Source organism: Ambystoma mexicanum, chromosome 8 (genome assembly GCF_040938575.1).
Source record: "Ambystoma mexicanum isolate Mex_15411 chromosome 8, UKY_AmexF1_1, whole genome shotgun sequence".
In the NCBI taxonomy this organism is placed as follows: Eukaryota; Metazoa; Chordata; class Amphibia; order Caudata; family Ambystomatidae; genus Ambystoma; species Ambystoma mexicanum.
In genome coordinates, this window is record NC_090929.1 from 1,011,288,218 (window position 1) to 1,011,309,643 (window position 21,426).

The 21,426-nt window shown below is 48.6% G+C and overlaps 1 protein-coding gene across 1 annotated transcript in view; it reads right to left on the bottom strand.

Annotated features, from left to right (window-relative positions):
- The window catches only part of LOC138472655 (mucin-5AC-like), a 515,681-nt gene that overhangs the window by 221,396 nt on the left and 272,859 nt on the right, over positions 1-21,426 (bottom strand). Inside the window, exon 7 of the mRNA XM_069610941.1 lies at positions 1,930-2,104. Coding sequence (XP_069467042.1) covers positions 1,930-2,104 — 175 coding nt within the window. The remainder of the gene's footprint in view (positions 1-1,929; positions 2,105-21,426) is intronic.

Below are 21,426 nucleotides of genomic sequence, written 5' to 3' on the forward strand. Positions count from 1 at the left end.
TTTTAAAGCTCCTTAACGAGCACACCCCTCAGATGTGCCGCCTGCTGCACCTGCAGCCACAGGTGTTGCCTATCCTCCACCCAACCTTGTCCTGCAAGGGAGGAGGTGAGGCAGAGAGCCAGGCATTCTGGGAAGCATAGTCATTAGATTTACGTAGCATGCTGGCTGCCAAAAACCTGGAATGGATCCGGAAGGGAAGTAACATGGAAAATAAGGTTTTAGCGCTCCCAATTCATCACAGCACTGTAGCATAAGGTTCGGAGGGAAAGTCCAGTAGGGGATAAACCCCAAATCATGCCCCCAAGTGGTGGGGACGGGAGCGAAGGGAGCGAGCCGTGACAGTATATGTCATGATGCCTACCCCCGGAGCACCAGGCCAGGCCCAGCACCCCCGGAAGCAGGCATCATGCCCTCGGGTAAAAGCCCAGCGGCCCCTTATAGGGGCTCTTTGGACTCAGTCCTGGCGCCATAGGCGCCAGGCTCATGTTGGACATCAGTCCTGGCGCCATAGGCGCCAGCCCCATAAAGGGAGGTGTTTTGTGCACTTACCTGATGCAGACCATGCTGCACGCTTCAGGCCTCCCTGAGACCTGAAAGGGACTATTTTTTCATAGGGACTATTTTTTCACTCGGGCGTGGCCAGGGAAGGATACATACCTAGTTGGGGAAGGATACATACCTGGGACTTCTTTGGAGGCTATTTAAGCCACGCCCAGACAGCAGCTCATGCTTCGCGTTGTTCTGCTTCCTGGATGGATCCGGAAGGGAAGTAACATGGAAAATAAGGTTTTAGCGCTCCCAATTCATCACAGCACTGTAGCATAAGGTTCGGAGGGAAAGTCCAGTAGGGGATAAACCCCAAATCATGCCCCCAAGTGGTGGGAACGGGAGCGAAGGGAGCGAGCCGTGACATCGGCACCCTTACCGGTGCCGGTAATCCCTTACCTCCAACCTCGTAATGACCCCCAATATATTTTTTGGGTCAAGACGAGCGACAAGACAACCCTAAGATTGAAAATGAATTACCATCACAGGACAACGTATGCGTGCAATCCAAATCGTCAATATGTGCCTATGAATGTGCATTAAAGGGAGCCTAGAAGATGGCTATGCTACATTACTAGTTTTCAAAGGTATAGTCTGCTTAAGTTTATAACAATGGTCCTGATTCAGAAAGATTTGCATGGGAGCACATGAGCAGATGCTGGTGAGCATTTCATATACAGTACCTTATTCACAAAGCCTAACACTGGCCATGTTAGGTGGCATCTCTAGAATGCTCAAGCCCAAACACGATTCACAAAGATTTGCTTAGGGTGTCTCAGAGATGCTCCAGGTATCTTGAGATGGGTTCCACTTTTAGGATTTGTGATTTAGGCCCACTGTGTATATTTTAGGGCACTATGTATGATACACATATATGAAGTTAAACAAATCAAGTGAGCGATTTGGAAACATGAGAACTGCTTTTCTTGAAGTCATGTTGGTCATCTTGAATAACTGTATAGCTCAGAAATGTCATGAGTGGAAAGGAAACTGCGTAATCAGAGCAATTAAAGGACCATGCAGCCATTTATGTGGACGGGAAAGACAGAAGCTCCAACGCTATCAAATAAATGATATTTCTGGTATGGCGTAGCCTTCTGCCAGATGTCATCATATAACCTCAGTCAATGTAGTAAAGCCAGATCAATATGTATTTAGCAAGGCATACCCTCGCTTGAGGCAATATTAATCAGCAATGGAAAGGTGATTTTTTTTTAATGAATCATATTGCCCAGTGCACCAATACAAGATTTTTGTGCACTAATTTTGATGAGTAGCAGAAAAGTCATTTTCTTCTGGCCATTGAAAAAAAGCGAAAAACATACTGAACAATTTGCCGTCTTTCATTTGCATGAGTTGGGTAATTATGATAAACATTCTTACGCTTTGATCACGTCTCCTGTACTGGAAACCGTATTCCCGTTGACTGTTTCTGCCTGGATGGCAATTGGCTCCATGCATGCGTCCAATGGATATTTCTGAAGAACAAGGATTCGGAGTTCATAATCTCCCATATTCCCAGTTGTGGTATCCGAATTCATCCACTTGGTCTGGCATGCTAAAGAGGAGGCAAAGGGCAGCTTCAGAAATTCAATATTGACTGAGAAAAAGCACACCCTCAATCGAGAGATGCGGACAGGCAATTAGTAGTCACTACAACCATCTATTCTTCAAGAAGATACAATATGTCTGATAACATGTTATCACATACCAATAAACACTATCCCTGATATCTAAATCCTTGAAAGGGTGTTTTGACTTTCAGGTTTTATACTATGTTATGTTACTGTGCTTCCTATAACATAGCTTGTGTCCTTTGCATGGCCTTTTGCCGCTTTGGGTCCTGCAACGAAAAAGGAAGGTGGAGATTTTGGGTAGATCTGTTGAAGCAGATATGATATCATGTGTTTGATGAAGGCTGCGTGTTACGGTTACCTCGGTTTCCTTTGTGTGTGGTATGTATGTTTTTGCTGGCACTGATGTTCAAAAAGCTGGAGCTTGTCTGCACACAGATTAATGCAGGGGTATGGAGTGGTGGAAGGAGTGGGTGATAGAGTTGGTTAATGTAGTGAGTGCTTGATATGTGTGATGCATGTTGGGTAAAGAAAAGAAGGTAGTCAGATGGTGCGTTGATAGAGTTGCATGGGTGTCAGTTAAAGTAGGATATTAGTCCTCATTTAGAGTTTGGAAGTGAAGCCCAAAGCAGGGGTAATGCAGTGGTAACTGAGTTTCTGGTATCAACCCGACCCTACCCATCATATTCCCATGTGTACACCTCCTCGTGTTTGCAATGCCCCAGTAATTGGTCTCTGGAAAGTATTTCACTCCTCCTAGTTTGGCCATCGGTATATCAAAAACCTACAAAATATGTTTTAAACCCTATGGGCCTCATTACGAGAATCGCGGGAAAAACGCAGTCATTACCGGCATGGTGGTATAAGCGCGTCCGTGTACCCTTGATGCCGCTAATAGTGGCTGATTACAAGTGCGCGAGCACACGCGAACGCCCATGCCGGTAATGGCTGCACCGCGTTCCACTAAAAACCCCCCATTTCCCTGATAGCACCATCACGGGACCCGCCGATACCGCCTCCGCCCAGGAGCAACCCCTTGCAAATACCGGGTTCGTACTACCGGACCCGGAAGTAACGTCATCGCGCCAGAACGGGAAATGCGCTGGCGGCCATTTTTAAAAACACAATCCACTACAATCCTCATAACACAGCACTTGCACAGAGTGGAGAGCAGGCCCAATCAACCCATCATGTCCAAGGCTACCCGTATGTCCACCCCCCGCATGCGCAAGAAGCGCTTCTCCTAGGAGGAGCTTAATATGCTGGCGGACATGCTGGTAGGCCATGCGGATAAGGTGTTTGCCAATAACCTCAAACGCGAAGCACAACTGCGCAAAAAAGCAAATATGGAAGGAGGTGGTACGGAAAGTGACTGTGGTTGGCACCACCACCCGCACGGTGAAGGACTGCAAAAAAAGGTGGGACGATCTACGTCTCCGGGTGCGCAACATGCTTGCAGCCAACCACAGGGAGGCCATGGATACAGGCGGCGGGGACCACTCACCCACAAAATTGATGAGATGGGAGGAGACGTGCAGCACCATGTTCAACATGGAAGCGATCGAGGGCTTTGGAGAAATAGCGACGGGAGTGCCGACATCGGGAGATGGAGGTGAGTGTCCCCAAAAACCCCAGAGAACTAAAGCATGGCGTAGCACAACAGATGTGAAAGTGAACCAAGCCAATGTATGGCCCATTACAGACACATATTCAGATCAATGTCCAGATGGTGGCCCAAACCCTGGCACAATGAAATGCATGCTGCGTGCCAATCCCATTACCAACAGACACCCAACACACAGGGACCAATAACATGTCACACATCACACAAACTGCAATACAACGGTATGCCACCTAGTACACATCAGTCCAGAAAGGAGAGTCCACGGCGTATGCCAATATGGCCCCCCAACATTGCAAGTACCATGAGCGTCACATCTACAAGAAAGCAATGCATGCAATGTGAAATACTGAACAGCAACAAATCATGCATCTTGCACGTACCACCATCACTGATGCCCTGCATCTTTTGTTCCCCCGCAGGCACAGATGCAGAAAGTGAAGGCCAGGAGTCTGCCCCAAAGGTCAGTACATCTTCAAAGGGATCCAGGGCCAGACAAGAAGGCCCTGGACCTTCCACCTCCAGGGCAACACCAACACCCAGAGTGCAACAGAGGCCAGCAGTACAGGCCATGCCAGCACAGAAGGAGACAACACCAGCCGACAACACAGCCACAATCGAGGCGTCAACTCCTGCAGAGGCAGACGGTGATGACACGCAGTCAGCTGCCACAAGTTCCATAGGGGAGGTAGCAGCCATTGCCCCCCTGAGCGATGTGGAGGGCCAAGCTGAGGAATTCCTAGACATGGAAAACAACATCCATGTAGTATCTCCCCATACACCGAGCCCCCAGGCCGCCCCCCCTGCACTCCACACAGGCCACACCACCACGCCCCATGCAGGAACATGCTGTTTTACTGGGGCGTCCGCATCTGTTGACCACATCGGAGGGCAGTCCAGCAATGGGCCACCCTGCCACTGCACCATCCACCTCCACACCCCCCACTATCATGGAGGCCCGCCTGACGAGGGTGGAGGCCCGCGAGGACAGTATAATTGAACTGGTCCAGCAGTATGTGGAGAGGGAGAACGGACCTGCCATGAGATACGGGAGGCAAATGCAGCTTCTATAATGGCCATGAACTCAAACACCATTGTCATCAGAGAAAGTTTAGCTACGGTTACACAGGACCTTGGCAGGATTCTAGAGCATATGCAGCAGCAACAACCTGCGCCGGTGGTCGTACAGCCATCCACCTCCACCCCATCCACCACACCTGCCAGCTCGACTCCCTCAAGTCCTGTGTGCATGGGCAGACGCAGCGCACGCCACACGGACATGCTGCCCCCAGACCCGAAGAGAGGCCGGAAATAGCAGGACCACCCTGCATGTGCTAACTGCCACCTTGCTAAACTCCCGAATGGCACATCGTGTGTGGGATGACAATGGGTGAGGGGGGAGATGGTGTTGGTGGTATTTGGGGGGTGTTGGGGGTGTGTGGGGTTTTTGGGGGAGTAAGGGGTGTTGGGAGGTATGGGGTGTTTGGGGTGTTTGGGGGGTGGGGGGAGGGGTATGGAGGGCATGTGTGAGGTGGAGGGATGAAGCACAATATTGTTAAAATTTCAATACACCCGCTGTGTCAAAAATCATATCATGACTGGACATTGGGCCTCATTCCGAGTAGGTCGGGAAGGGATACCGGGCACCGGTAAGGAGAGCGTTGCCGGTAATCCCTTACCGCTCTACTACGAGGTCGCTTAGTGGGTCCCTTCCTTAATGCCTGGTCAGACCAGGTGTTAAGGTCGGGACCCGTTAAGGGACTTCAGAGCTAATAACGGTACCGCAAATTGCGGTACTGTTATTAGCTACTTCCCCATTCCCATTGAGCCTTATGGGGGCTGAAATGGGAATGGGGAATGGTTTTTTCAATGGGGATTTACCGGTCCCGCAAAGGTCGGACTACACCGGTAAGTCCCCATTGAATGAAACCGGTGCCGGTAGCGTAATTGGGGGCAGTCATGGCACAAATAGCGCCATGACTACCTCGAATCTCGGAATGAGGCCCATTGTTCATTTTGTGTGTGTTTATTCAATTCATGACAGCGCACAGTGCCCAACTCCCCACACACCCTGTGTCCATGTCCGCAACATCCCAGTGCCCAGTGTAGTACTAACACAGAACCATCTGCATCCCTGTGGTTCAGAAGAAATCGTCAATCACTGATTGGCACACAGCACGGCCATCTTGTTCATCGCAAACTGCCAGGGGTGCTGGTCCTCCTCCATCATCATCCTCACCCGGTGCATGCAGGTCAGTGGGCCTCATTATGACCCAGGCGCTAAGTGTTTAACGGCGCCGTAAAAGGCTGCGGCCCCGTTAAACACCTAGCGCCTAATTACGAGGTCCCTTTGCGGGACCCGACCTTAACGGCTGGTTTTACCAGCCATTAAAGTAGGGACCCGCAAAGGGACCTTGGTGCTAATTACGGTACCGCAATGTCCCTGGATGTTTTCACACAGGCTCGTTTGATGCAATGTGTACTGTACTATGGTATGTTGGTGTGGATTGCATTGTCCAGATGATGCAGGGTGTTCACTTGCATGCTGATGCAGATGTAGTGTGAATGCGGAACCATGTCTTGCCACCCATATTGGCGATGTATATTTATTGCCACTAGCGCCATTGTCACATGTGTAATCATGTTTTGTGCTCCATTACTTGACATTCCCATGGTGGCCTGCTTGTGCGTCTGGCATATTGTCATTGCTGTGCAGCATTGGTCTTATGAATGGCATTGATGTGTCATGTTCAGGTTGGGATGTTCAGGGCAACAGTGTTTAGCTGTATGTGCATTGTCCACTCACCGCCCAATCTCACCCAGGTGGATTATGCATTTGCCCCATCTGACCCTCCCCTCCCCCCACTGCACTCCCATGGGCCTGTCAGGCAACTTACCAAGCAGCCAGGCACGTCGTCCAGCATGTCGCTCCATGTAGTGGGGTAGCGAGGAGTTACGCAGCACCATGGCATCCTGTGTGGATCCGGGATATTGGGCACAAGAATGTGTGATGATCTTGCTGGAGTCACATACCATCTGCACATTGATGGAGTGGTATTGCTTACGATTGCGGTACACCGCCTCTATGGCATGAGGGACCACCAATTCTACATGGGTGCAGTCGAGGGCACCGATGCAATTGGGCATGCCTGCCAGTGCGTGGAAGCCAACTTTAGTGTCAGCAAGCTCCTGGGCAGTCCGTTGTAGGCATATGTGGATGCTTGTGTGCTCCAGGAGGGCATCCAGCACTTGGGTCAGCATGCGTGAAAAGAGAGGTTGTGATATGCCATGCAGCTGGCTCACTGTGTGCTGGTAGGTGTCTGTGGCCAGGACGTGGAGCACAGACACTACCGGGGGGATGGCAGTGCGGATTTCTATCGGGTTGACGATGTCATTGTGTATCATGTCCACTATGTTGGTGATGGTGTCCCGGTCCAACCGGTACAGGGTGTGGATCTGCTCAGGGGTTAGGTTGAATGGACTGGCTCTGATGCGAGGGATTGGTGGCTGCCTACGTGGTACCACAGGCTGCACTGGTGGGACTTGCTGGGCCTGTCTCACCCTCCTTCTCCTCCTGCATCTCCCTTGTGCTGCCTGTTGTTGTTGTAGTTGTAGTTGTTGTTACTGGTGTAGCAGTACAGGCATGTCCTCCAGCCCCAGGATTGCAACAGCTAGTGGGATCATTTTGGTGTAGGAAGGGCTGTGGTGTGTGGGTGTGCTCCTTTTGTACTGAGACAGGATCCATTGACTCCACCTGTGGTGATTTTGTGCACCTGTGGCAGTTGGCTACACTGCAGGTTGCTATTTACGGGTGCTCCGTGATGCCTGTAATGCCGCCATCGTGCAGGCCCTATTTACCACCTTTGGGATGCCGGTAAGTGCATGCCTGCGTAACTTGTGATGTCCTCCTGTTAGTGGCATCCCAGTATTTCTGCCGCGAAGGGGCATGTGTACGCGCGCATGCCGGTAAGAAGGGGCACGTACGGGCAGTGGCGGTATTGCCGGGTTGTCAGCTCGTAATGGCCCAGACCCGTTATTGATGCCGGTAATACCATTCTGCCTTCCTTTTTTCATTATCTCCATGCTCGTAATGAGGCCCTATGGGCCAGATTGGTATGCGCTTTCAAATTCCCAGAAAGGGGGCCATCCCCTGCTCTTTTTGAAACAGGTGTAGGGGGAGGAGCAAATCATGACAGTGGGCCTCATTACGACCCAGGCGGACTTCGCGGTGCTAAATGCACCGCGAAGCATGGCGGAAAGCCGCCGATAGCGCCATGGGGGTTGGCGGATTTACCGCCCCATTCCGACCTCGGCGGAGCGGTAAATCCCCAATCCCCATTCTGCCCTTCCCCATTCCCATTTTTGCCCCATAGGGTATAATGGGAGTGGGGAAGGAGTTAATTACGCCACCGTAAAATACGGTGGCGTAATTAACAACGAGGTCCCGTAGCGCCATGGTTTTCTCCGCCTGGTAAAACCAGGCGGAGAAAACCTCCATGGCGCTACGGGAACTCGTAGTATGGCGGAGAGGTACGCCATGCACTACGCTGGCGTAATACCCTCTCCGCCAGGGTCCTAATGAGGCCCAGTGTCATTTCTGACCCTGTCATGATTTTATGTTTTTAAGTGTGACAGCCACGGTTTAAACCGCGGCTGTCGCACTTGCATTTCCATCTCCCAAACAGGGGTGGAAATGCTTTTTTTACTTGGGCGATTTCACCCAGATGGGCCCTTTAGCAGCCCGTCTCGGCGGAATGCGCTCCCAGCAACCAGATGGTTGCTGGCAGCCTGTCATACATTAGTGTCGGAATGTAAGCAACTGGGCTGGGTAGCGCATCTTTGTGCTATTGCTCCTGAAATGCCCAGGTCACCTTTAAGACTAATGTGACCTGGGCATGCCCAGCCCCAATGCATAGATTAGTGTCAGGAGTGCACTCCCGACACTAATTTATGACCGTCTGTGAGCACATGGTTGCATAAGTGCATTTCAACGAGATGAGACCTTTAAGGGAAATGCCTGAGTAAACAATAGCATTTCCATTCTTGTTTGGGGGATGGAAATGCAAGTGCGACAGCCACGTTTTAAACCACACCTGTTACACTTAAAAAGAAATCATGACAGGACCCTGCCATGACTTTCAACTGAAAAGGGCTTTGTGAATTGTGCTTCTCGTTTTTTTGGTGCAAGGGAGGAGATGCGCTAGCGCTAGCTGGCCCTAGGCATCAAAGACAAGGGGAACCAGTATTTCAAATAGAACTATGGCAAAATCAGACAACACAAGAATGCTCCTATTGGGAACGTATTTTGTTGTGACGTCTACAATTTAAAAAGAGGATATATAAAGATTACTCCACGAAGCATTGGATGTTTTAGAAGTCCGGTAAACTATGTTAATTAATTGCTATACCAAATTCTTCAATTCTTCTTCTGAAGTAGAGCAATATTCTTCAAATAATTAATTTAGGATTTGTTGTCCAATTTCTTTAATCAATTGTCAGCAGCATTATATCTAATTGAACAGTATATTAATTGATCCAATTAGGCATGCAGTGATTATATCGAACAGAAAATTTTAACGAATGAAAAAATAATGAAAGCAAAAATAACGAATTTTGGAAAAAACTAAAAATGGTGTTTGGAGTGGGAATAATGGTTTTGGGGGTGGGGGAAAAGTATTACTATTAAAAAAAAAGGTTTCTTTTCGAGTGGCACCCCCCCAAAACAACTAAAAAGAAATGCGTTATTTTGGTTTTAGTTGTTTTTTATTCGATTAAATCACATGTAACCATCCAATTAATTGACATCATTAGAATAATAGACATGGGTCCTCATTCCGAGTAGGGTGCGTTAAGGACATCGGTGCCGGTAATCCCTTTGCGCCCCACTACGAGTTCCCTTAGCGGGTCCCGTCCTTAACACCGTGTTAAGGACGGGACCCGCTAAGGGAAATCAGAGCCAATAACGGTACTGCAAATTGCGGTACCGTTATTAGCTACTTCACCCTTCCCATTGAGCCCTATGGGGGCTGAAATGGGAATGGGGAATGGTTTGGTGAATGGGGACTTACCGGTCCCGCCCAGGTTGGACTGGACCGGTAAGTCCCCATATCACCAAACCGGACACGGTATCGGTATGGGAGGTAGTCATGGCGCAATAGCGCCATGACTACCTCCATACTCGGAATGAGGCCCATGATCTTGGACAACTTAACATTCAAAATGCTGTGTTATTGTTTGTACTCATATCATTTTTCTTTATGATTTTCACTGAATTGCATTGTCCTCTCCTATTTTGAACTTTGCATCTCGTTTGCCAATCCTGTATATTAGATGATTAAAAGTTCTGTGTAATTTTATTTTCTGCTGTTGTTCTATGCATGTTAAGTTGCTTTTTAACGATTTTATAAAATGTTGACAAAATAAAAATGTCTTTGACATCATTTATATGTACATAGATTTTATTAAATATGTATGGTATTATGATACGTTCCCTTTGTTTAATTGTTTTTATCTTTATTTATCTGTTACATTTAAATGTATCCTCTGATTCGTATGGATTCAAGTAATTAACATTATTTAAGGTTTAGGTTTTCTTAGATGAAATATCGCTTTACTTGAGAAGAATTATTGCAGAATTCTGTATAGCAATCAATTAACATAGATTACTAGACTTTAAAACATTTAGGACCTCATTCCGAGATTGGAGGTAGTCATGGTGCTATTTGCGCCATGACTGCCTCCAATAACGGTACCGGCACCGGTCTCGTTCAATGGGGACTTACCAGTGTAGTCCAACCTTTACAGGACCGGTAAGTCCCCATTGAAAAAACCATTCCCCATTCCCATTTCAGCCCCCATAGGGCTCAATGGGAATGGGGAAGTAGCTAATAACAGTACCGCAATTTGCGGTACCGTTATTAGCTCTGAAGTCCCTTAACGGGTCCCGTCCTTAACACCTGGTCAGACTAGGCGTTAAGGAAGGGACCCGCTAAGGGACCTCGTAGTAGGGCGGTAAGGGATTACCGCACCGGTCTCCTTACCGGTGCCCGGTATGCCTTACAGCCCTACTCGGAATGAGGCCCCAAGTGCTGTGAGGGGTAATCTTTTGGATACCCTCTTTTTAAACTCTATAATTCATAGCAAAATACTCTGTACGAAATTGTTTCCCAATAAGGACATTCTTCTGTTCTCTGATTGAAACACTATGCGCACCATTGAGCAAGCCCAGAACTATTTTCGTTACATATGTGGACATAGATTTAAAAAATAATCGTGCAAAATGTGAACTTGGTGTAGTTATGTTAGTATTTAATGTAGAGCAACAAATACCTGAAGGTGTCAATGCTCTGTAGAATCAGGGCAGGTATCAAAAGTTCTGCGGGCAACAAGAGAAACAAGAAAACAACCTATAGTGGGAAGATAACAATGGCAGGTGGGAATTGCACTTTGTTAAAAATAAAGGTTTTAAGGTGTTTCTAGAAGTGTAAAAGATTTGCCTCTGTTTGAAGAAAGACTGGAAGGTTATTCCAAAGTCTGGAGGCCTGAACAGTAAAAGTGCGGCCCCTTTGTCTTTCTGTTCGATACCTGGGGATGGTCAACTTCCTATTTAGGTTAGATTTTAGGCTACACAAAGGATTGTGTGGTCCCAGATTAGATGCAAGGGGGTTGAATGTAGAGCGTTGGTGTTTTAACCACCAGGCACATACTCAATGATCCGGTTTTGAGTGGGGAGACAGTGCAAGGAGCGTAGGGTTTGACTGAAGTGGTCTTTTTTTTTGTTCTTGTTAAAATAAGCCAGGATATTTTGAGTTTTCTCTGTATTCATCTTTAGATGGGATGGTTTGGGTCAATACATTGTTTGATGTATAATAAGCCATCTTTAATTCTATTGGTCAAAGCATCATTCATTTTACTTAGGTCCACCAGGATCTGGGTGGTGCCGGCGCAGTTAAAAAATGCTATTCCCGATTCATACAAGATGTCCATTACAGCTGCAGGTAGAGATTAAAAGGATTTGTGATAGGTCCGAGCCCTGTAGGACACAACATAACAATGGTGTGGTGCAAGAAGAAAATGATCCGAGATGAATTTGATGGGTTCTATCTGACAAATATGAATGGATCCAATGTATTGCCATTTTATGGACTCTATCAAGCAAGATGCAAGCAGCTGATTTTCAGGTTCAGTCATCAAGCAGCTGATTTTCAGGTGCAGTTCAATTATTTGCAGATGGGTGTACATGTTATCATGTTAAAAAATAAAAATAAAGTATGAGCTTTACCTGAATGATTGTGGCAAAATGCATTCACGAAATGACAGACCCGTTACTACTCTGTTGTTGAGACTATAATAATATGATATGATGTGGCATTTATAACGTGCCTCTTCACAAGTGTTTCAAGGCGTGACGCGGCAAGGGAGGGGGAACAGAGGGAAGCCAGAGACAGCGGGCCTCATTACATGGTAGGCGGTAACCATGGCGCTGTTAGCGCCATGGTTGCCGCCGGTACCGTACCGAATCCACCATGGTGAATGGCGGAATTACCACCACATTCCAAGGTGAGTGGGGGCGATAATTCCCCATTCACCATGGCACTTCCCCATTCCCATTTGAGCCCCCATAGGGCTCAATGGGAATGGGGAAGGCGGCAATTACGGTACCGCAAATTGCGGTACCTTAATTGCCTCCAAGGTCCCTTTGCGGGCCCATTCCTTAACGGCTGGTAAAACCAGCCGTTGTGGTCGGGTCCCGCAAAGGGACCTCGTAGTAAGGCGTTAGGGGATTACCGCCACCGGTGCCTGACTGGTGCCGGTAAACCCCTAGCTCGTTCCGTGTAATGAGGCCAAACGATCCTACTAGGCAGAGTGTCATTCAAATTGCACAAGTGCAGGGGAAGGGGGAAGAGGAAAGGTGCAGAGTTGGAGGGGGGAAGGGAACAGTGCACTACATGGGGTAATAGAATGAATAAACAATAAGAGAAGTAGGGCCAGCTGGTGGCAAGTGCAAGGGTAAGTGCATACATCAGGTGTCAAGTGCTGGTGGGGGACTGTAGGGATACAAGGGCGGGGATTGCCAGGGAGGCAGTGCAGGTGTGTAACTGGTGGGGGAGGGGACCTGGGCCCGAGATCCGAGGGTGGCCAGGTAACCAGTAAAGTTTCAGCCAGAAATTCAGCAGTGGAGAGGAGGAGAGAAAGCAAAAGCAAAGAGGAAGGTTTTGAGGTGTTTCTGGAACCGGAGATGGTTCTCTTCAAGTTTTAGGGAGGCAGGGAGGCTGTTCAAGAGGGAGGCCCCAGCTTAGGAAAGAGATCTCCTACCAACTCGTTGCTTGGAGAAGCGACTGACCCTGAGGGAGTTGGATGCGGATGAGCGAAGAGCTCGAGAAGGAAGACATTCAGGACGAGAGAGTTGAAGGTATTGAGGCCCCAGGCCCCAGAAGGCCCTGTGGACAATACAGAGGGTTTTGAACTTAATCCTCGCAGCCACTGGGAGCCAGTGCAGAGATTACAGTCCTGGAGAGATACAATCCCTTGGTTTGAGGCTAAGGACATGTCTCACAGTCCTGTTCTGGATGAGTTGCAGAGGGCGGAGAGTAGAAGCAGGAAGATTTAGAAAGAGGGTGTTGCAGTAGTCCATCCTTTGGAGAACCAGAGCTCTGGCGACAGTGAGCTTCTGGGGAAAGGATAGGAAAGGATGAATACCTCTGAGGAGGTGTAGCTGGTAGTGAGACTTCTTAGAGACGTTAGAGATGTGAGGAGAGAAGGAGAGTGTGGAGTCAAAGATGACCCGAGATTTTTAGCCTCGCAGGTGGGAGCAGGAAGAGGGCCAAGAGAGGCCGACCAGAGAGAGACAGGAAAGGAGGGAGCAGGTGTGCCAATGAGGAGACTCTCAGTCTTACTGGCACTAAGGCAGAGATCATGGGCGGCACACCACTCCTGTATAGCAGACAGACATTCATAGATGAGAGACGGAGAAGAGGTGGCCAAAGGTAGCCTGAAAATGAGCTCAGTGTCATCTGCATAGCACTGAAAGTTGGGGCAGAGAGCGGCAATGCAGTGGGCAAGAAATGGCAGGTATTGGTTGAACAGCAAGAAGAGAGGTTAGACCCCTGGGGAACACCACAGGTAGAGATAAAGATGAAGGAGATGAAGGACCCAAGTTGGACCTGAGAGCGTCGATCAGAGAGGAAAGAAGTCAGCCACGCCAGGGCCTGACCGGTGATACCCAGGTTATTACGGAGACGGTTGAGCAGGATGGCATGGTTGACTGTCAAAGGCAGAAGAGAGATCAAGCAAGATGAGGACACGGGGTACTGGAATCAAGGTTTAAGAACAGGTCTTCACGGATGTTCAGGAGATCAGTTTCCGTGCTTCTGGCAGGTCTGAAGCCAGACTGATGGTCATGAAGACAACCAACATTCAGTGTGAAGATTAAGCTGGGAGATAGCCAGCTTTTCCAGGAGTTTGCCCAAAAAGGGAGTGATGGAGTTTGGGTGATAGGGGGGATATGAAGACTCCAGTGGTGAAGGAGTGGTTGCAGAAGTCGACCAGAATAGGAGCCAGGGAGTCAATGTGGTCCTTGATGGTTTTGGAGGAACAGGGATTAACCTGTTTTGATGAGACTTTCATAGATCAGACTTGTCTAGAAACCTTGTCTAGGGAGAACAGGGGAAAGGCCGAGATGGAGGGAGGAGAGGTGGCTGAAGAGGGGCCAGAGGAAGAGCAGGGAGTAGATGAGAGAGGGAGAGAAGAAGAGAGAGAGTACAGGATGTCCTGAGTTTTAGAGATGAAATGAGAAGCTAGAGCCGTGCAGAGGGCCTGGGAAGGAACAGGAGATGTAGAGACTGCAGCAGGAGTGGCCAGTTCCTTGCAGATTTTAAAGAGTTCGGCCGAGTTGTTAGATGCTGCAGAGATGCGGGCTTGGATGTGAACTCTCTTCTTTGTGCGTACAGAGAGCCGGTATTGCCTTTGGAGCAGGCGGTAGGCCAGTTTGTCAGAGGATGCACCAGAAGCATGCCATTTCCCCTCAGCAACCCTGCACTTGCGTTTCAGGGTGACAAGGTCTGAGTTGTGCCAGGAATTGCACTTGGCTTTGGGCTTCAAGCAGATCCTCATGACAGGGGCAAGAACATCAAGGGTATCAGATATAGCAGAGTGGAGCGTAGAAAGGGCTGTGTCAGGGTGTGAGTCAGCCAAAGGGCGGGAGGGGGTGGTGAGAAAGTGGCAGCGAAAGCCTCAGCTGACACATGCTTCATGTGTTGGATAACCAAGAAGGTAGGTGCCAGTGCTCAAATTGGCTTAGCCTGGAGGGAAGAGAGGGTGAGATGGGAGGAAAGGAGAAAGTGATCACTCCAGGAGAGAGGAGTGGTGAGAGGGATAGAAAGAGGAAGGTCAGAGGAGATCAGAACATCCAGAGTGTGCCCTGCAGAGTGAGTTGGGCCAGAGGGGAGAATAGAGAGTTAGAGCGAGTCACAGAGGTCGCAAAAGAGTCCAGAGGAAGGACAGGGAGCATCCAGGTGGATGTTAAAGTCTCCAAGAAGGAAGAGTTGAGTGGTTGAGACCAGGAGGGAAGAGGAAAGGTCCATCCATTCAGAGATGAAAGAGGAGATCTGACCAGGTGGCCAATAGATAGTAGCCACAGTAAGGCAATGGCTAGGAGAGACAGAGAGCCTGCAGACGAGGCATTTGAAAGAGGAGTAGGCCTGCGTAGGAATGACAGAGGCAGGAATCCACTCAGGGAAGATCAGGGCTACACTCCCTCTGGAGCGGTTGGACCTGGGCGCAGAGAGGATCTTGGAGCCGCCAGGGAGGAGAGTGTCAAAACTGGTGACAGAGCTGACCGTGAACCAAGTCTCGGTGAGACTGAGGACACCCGAGGTCAAATTACTCAAAGAGGCAGTAGATGTCAGAGGAGTGTTTGACAGCTGAGGGAGAGTTAAGAGTGGCAATATAGAGAAGGTTGCCGTCCTTGAAAGATTTCCGGGGAGCGGTACAAATCAGAGGTACACCCTGCAGAGGTGTAGAAGAGGAAGGAGGAGAGGGCAAGGTAGTCAAGGAGGAGACAGCATGGGACAGTGAGGAAGTCGTGGAGGGAAGAGAGGGGACAGCAGGAGAAGGAAGGAAATTGATGAGGTGCGGGAAGCGTCTATCAAAGAGGAGAAGATTGGCCTGAGGGCCTTGGTCCAAGACGGTACCATGCAAGTAAACATTAATGATGATCTTAGAGGAGTGGAAGGAGGACAGGAGGGCCTCCCACCGGGTGCCACCATTGATGGGAGAAGAAGAGAAAGGAGAAAGCACAGAGACCATATGAAGAGTCCATAGGTCTGGCGAGGAAACGACAAAGAAGATGTTGGTAAAGGTTTGCCTGGAGGCGGCACTCGTATAGTTGTCAACGATCGGAAGGCCTGGGTTGGAGACCAGGATATCCTTTTTAAACTTCATCCTACCGGATTTAGTGAGGGGAGAAGGATAGTCAATTGAGAAGCAGTTAGAAAAGATAGGAGAGACAGAGAGCACCATAGAGTAGGTGGGTAGAGAAGAGGAAGGGAGTGGGAGGGGTAGGGGAGGACACTAGGGAAGGACGCAGGGCGGGGTGCAAGTGCACGAGGCAGAGAAAGACAATACAAGTTGAAAATTGGACAATATGACAGGCACTCAGACAATGGTAGACAGTTGCTAGATGAGTGCTTAGCTAAGAAGTCGACCACAGAATGGCACCACTATCACAGTGATATTTAGATACTGGAGAAACACACCTAAGTCTAAGAGTCCTGTAAAGGGGAGGTAGGTTTCACAATGCAATTTTAAATACTTCACAATGCAATTTTAAATACATCACAATGCAATTTTAGTTTAAACACACCTAGAAAACACACCTAAGTCTGAGAGTCCTGTAAAAGGGGGGGCAAGGTTTCAAAATGCAATTTTAAATACTTCACAATGCAATTTTAAATACTTCACAATGCAGTTTTAGTTTGAACACACCTAGAAAACACACCTACCTATGAGAGTCCTGTAAGGGGGGGGGGCCTAGGTTTCACAATGCAATGTTAAATACTTCACAATGCAATTTTAAATACTTCGCAATGCAATTCTAGTTTGAACACACCAAGAAAACACACCTAAGTCTGAGAGTCCTGTAAGGGGTGGGGGAGGCCTAAGTTTCACAATGCAATTTTATATACTTCACAATGCATGTCTGAGAATCTGCTCTGAGGCAGGGTTGTCAGGGGTAGAATGCAGGCTCTAATGACTAACCAGGAGACGCTCATACCTTGTTAAGTCGCTGCTGGTTATGACAGCTGGCCGCTGGCTGCCCCTGCGGACACCTGAAGAGACACTGGGCCTCATTACACGGTAGGCGGTGAGCCATGGCGCTACTAGCGCCATGGCTCATGCCGGTAAAATACCGGCACCGCCTTGGCGGAAAGGGGATTTACCGCCCCATTCCAAGGTTGGAGGGGCGGTAAATCCCCTTTCCGCCATTGCCCTTCCCCATTCCCATTTCTGCCCCATAGGGCTCTATGGAAATGGGGAAGGCGCTAATTACGGCACCGCAATTTTGCGGTGCCGTAATTAGCTCCGAGGTCCCTTAGCGGGTTGGATTTCAACGCCTGCAAGAAGCAGGCGTTAAATCCTCCAACCCGCAAAGGGACCTCGTAGTACGGCGGTAAGGGTTAACGGTCACCGTTGCCATTAACGTTGACCGTTAACCCTTACCGCCGTCCGTGTAATGAGGCCCACTGTCTGGAGCCGTCTCAGTGGAAGCCGCCCTTTTCCATGGGGCCCTTAGCCACAGGGGCTGCCGGGCAGGGGGCTGCCCTGCGGGGGGGGGTCGCTTAAGAGCCGGGTCAAGCCCAATCAGGTAAGGGGGCAGATGGGAACACAAGAGAGAAGGGGAAGTCGTGGGAAGGGAGCGGGGAAGGAGGAGAAGTTGCACGGCGGGCCTGGAGGCACTGGGGGGCAAAGGTCTACAAATTACAAAAATCAGAAGGCCCTTGAAGGGTCTGTGAGAACAGCCGCTCTCTCACCTGCCTCTCACCTGCCTCACTGAAACTGACACCAAATGTTACTTTGCACTAATGTTCAATAGATGAACGGGGGAGTGTATACTTGAACTAGAAACACAAGATCTAAGACATTTTGCATGTCACTGGAAAACTGCTTCTGAGCATTTTATTTATTTATTTTTGTTGACAGCGTGGACGTAGAAAGAGAGCAGCGGAGTGCTGTACAGAGTGTGAGTAGCCGGCATTTGCGATGGCTTCTTTTAACAGTAGCGGAGTACTGTGAGGTCTGTACGCCGGTATGTGCGTCCATTGGATTTAGTACCTTGGTCAGGTGTTGTTGAAAGAGCCATGACATTCAGTACAGAAAGTGCTCTTTATGGAAGCTTGAAAACATACTTCTGTAAACAAAAAACTCTTGATAGCATTCATTCATAGATCTTAAAGTGTAGTGAACGAAAAACAAGCCTCATAGTGAAATATGCTTTATGTTTGAAATGTTATAAGCTAAAGGATGTATAGCTCTTTAATGGCTGTTTGTAGTTTGCCAGTATCTGCTGTTATTCAAAGTTGACTTTATTGCTTATATTACCTCCACTTCCTTCTTCCTCATCCCACGACTTCAATCCTGAAGGATGCGGCATTCTTCCACGGGCTACTGTTTGTTTTGTAGAAGGGATGACTGGTGTCCTTTCTTTTGAAAATGTTCCCATGCCAGGATCAGAAAATTCACTTTGCAGTTGGCCTGCTGTATCCTTCATGCACTAAGCGATGTGTCTAGGGCTCGGCGGCATGAGTGTCTCTGCAGCAGGGTGGGATGCAGGGACTGTCAGCCTCCACCTGCACAGGAACTGACACTAAGGTATGACCCCCTGAATCCATGGTGGCTGCCGGACTTCAGAGCCAGAACCAGGAGGTCCAGACCATTTCACAGGGAAAACAAGGGTTTGCATCATGTCAAACGCACCCAGGGCTTGATCCGTGTAGCTGAGCCGTTACTTCTTTTTTTGGTGAAGGAGGTGTGTGGGAAGGATGCTGAACACACTCGGAAGTGGTTGTCTACTTGAGGCCGGTGAATAGTTCATCTGGACATACTGTTGTTTTAGACTGATGGTGTAAAGTTGGTATGATGTTGACAATAGACGACAGAAAGGACTTTAAGCATGTGGATATTGTCCCTGCCAGGCGGCACAGATGCAGAAGGGCTCACAGACTGGAAATTCTAAGGTTTCACTTTCTCAGGTGAAACAGATCATGAAGCCTTTGGACCATTAGAAAGTGTGCACATACGTCCCCTCATGTTCATTCTTGTCTTCCTCTCATTCCCCAATGTCCTAATCTTCAATGGTGAATGAAGAGCAGGAAATTGCTTCTTAAGTTCAAGGAAGGTCTGCGACCGATGTAACGACTGTGATGGATATCAAATGGCCAGGTGAACGCACAAAGCTTAAGGTTAATGTATTTTATTGAGTCATGTTTTCACTTTGGGGGCAAAATAATAAATGAGTAGTAATTCAGTGAACTGAAATGTCAGGATGGTTACTCTCCAGAGTTAGGTTGCTGCTCAAAATATCTAAGGAAAGTATTTTAAAAGGTTCCTAATTCTTGGTGTGTCTGGGGTAGAGTTTTCCATTAGTCCTCTGTCTTCGGTTTCCAGGGATTCCCTAAATCCTTTGGTTACAGGTTTCCCTGCGACCCCAAACCCTTCTCTCTCACTGTCACACTCCCACGTTCTAGGGTTTCTTGTACATTTCGTCATAATGTTACCCAGCAGATCCATCCTAAGCCTGCAGGTCTCTTGTGGCCTCCTTGAGGATAAGAGGTAGAGCTAGAGTACGTGCTCGATAGGGCATCAGCACCCATCCTTAGTCTCCTCAAGCATCCTATGGTATTCTCTATTCCCATCCTTGCTTCTTCCTGTCTCTTATTGATATTTCCTGCTATTCAACTTCTCCTCTTCAACCACCTCTATCTCTCTCTCATCTCCAGCCTCTTCTCCAAACACTCTTTGCCATTGTCTGTAGGCTTCTGTAGCTCTGACTATAACCTCTTAATAATGTCCACCCTCCGGATGCACTTCAGCAAACTTCTCTTGATGCACTTCACAAACGTCCTCCTCGCTATCCCCAATCTCCCCACACATTCGCCTGATAGTCTTGACCCTTTTGGACACTAGGCTCACTTTTCTCCAAATCAATCTTCTTTCTTCCACCTTTTAGGTAAATGTTTTGATCCTCAGAGCACCACTCTTTCCCTGTCAATTCTCAGACTTAATAACCTCCATGACTCTTCCACCTTCTTCACTCATTTGAGCACCTTCTCCACTCTTCTGAGTACGACCCTCCTTCTTAATATTTCACCCTCTAATTATTCACACCTTTGGGCATTGCTCTTCTCTTGGCTACTTCTAGTCTTTCCTTCTGTCACCACCCTTTGCACTTCACTTTCACATGAAAGCATTTTTCAGTCTCTCCCAGCGTATTCATTGCTCTGTGTGTGCAAAACCCTGGCTTTATTGATTTTTATTATTACATAAAATGTGCAGTGATTCCTTCTCCAAAGGGGTAATCTACTTACCAGATCCCCCTATGCCGCACCTCCATGCCACAAGCAAAGTGCATGTGAGCCCTGCTTCATCAGTTGCCGGATCTGCAGCACCCACTCTGCTCGTAGCACAGATCAGGTTCAAAGGTCACAAGATGTCACAAGATGCCCACTTGACCGCTACAGCGATAGCAAAGTCACTGCAGCACAGAAGCAACATTTAAGATATGCCCCCTGTACCCAAACGACGATGATCATGAGTAGCCCATTCTGGTGACAGGGTTATGTCTAAGAATAAGCTATGCCTGAGTTTAGGCATAGTGCTAGGCGATACTTATGATCATGGCCACCACATCCCAATTGATATTGCACATGTATCAATTCCTGTGAGTCAACTCTGAAAGTGTATTTGGGTCAGACAATCTGATACTGCCACACGGCAGGACCGAAACCCAGAGGACCTGGCCTCTCTTTGATTCTCTTTGGGAGAGTCAGTAACCCCCTCCCGCAGAGGCAGACACACAGCAGGCAGATGTCCTGGGCCCAGGTATCTAAGGAGAATACCCATTCAGGAGGAGTAGCTTCACACCAGGGTGCTGCATATCCAAAGGTCTTTGTTGTCAGTAAGAGGGAAGGGAGCGGGAGTAGGATAGGCAGGAGTGCCCTGGACAATGGAAGAAGCCTTCCACCGTCTTGTTTCTCATTGTCTCTCTTTCCCTTTCCTATCTCCTCCACCTCCTGTGGGTGGAGCAAAGCACTTTGAGTGCAAGATCAACAGGGCAAGGTCTACTCCAGCCAGGAGCTGGGATTGGTCCCCTAAAGCAGGCTAGCTTTAGACCAATCTGCTGAGGAATTGTGCCTTTGAAAACAGGAGTCTTGCGCCCCTTCAGCAGAATTCCCTCAGTTCCTCCACGATCCTTTAAGGCTGAAGAGACGTTCTAAACATTCTCATCTTGACTTCCTGTGGGACAGTTGCACTGTCCAAAGTCCTCCACCGGAAGTGAAGAAGGAGACATCCAAGACAGAAGGAAGATCTGTCCTCTCTCCACTCTCAGGGGACATTGGGAGTGACCAGTGTGGTGGACTAGGACCAACCATTCTGCAATGGATCTTCTGTGCCGAAGAGCAGACCCGG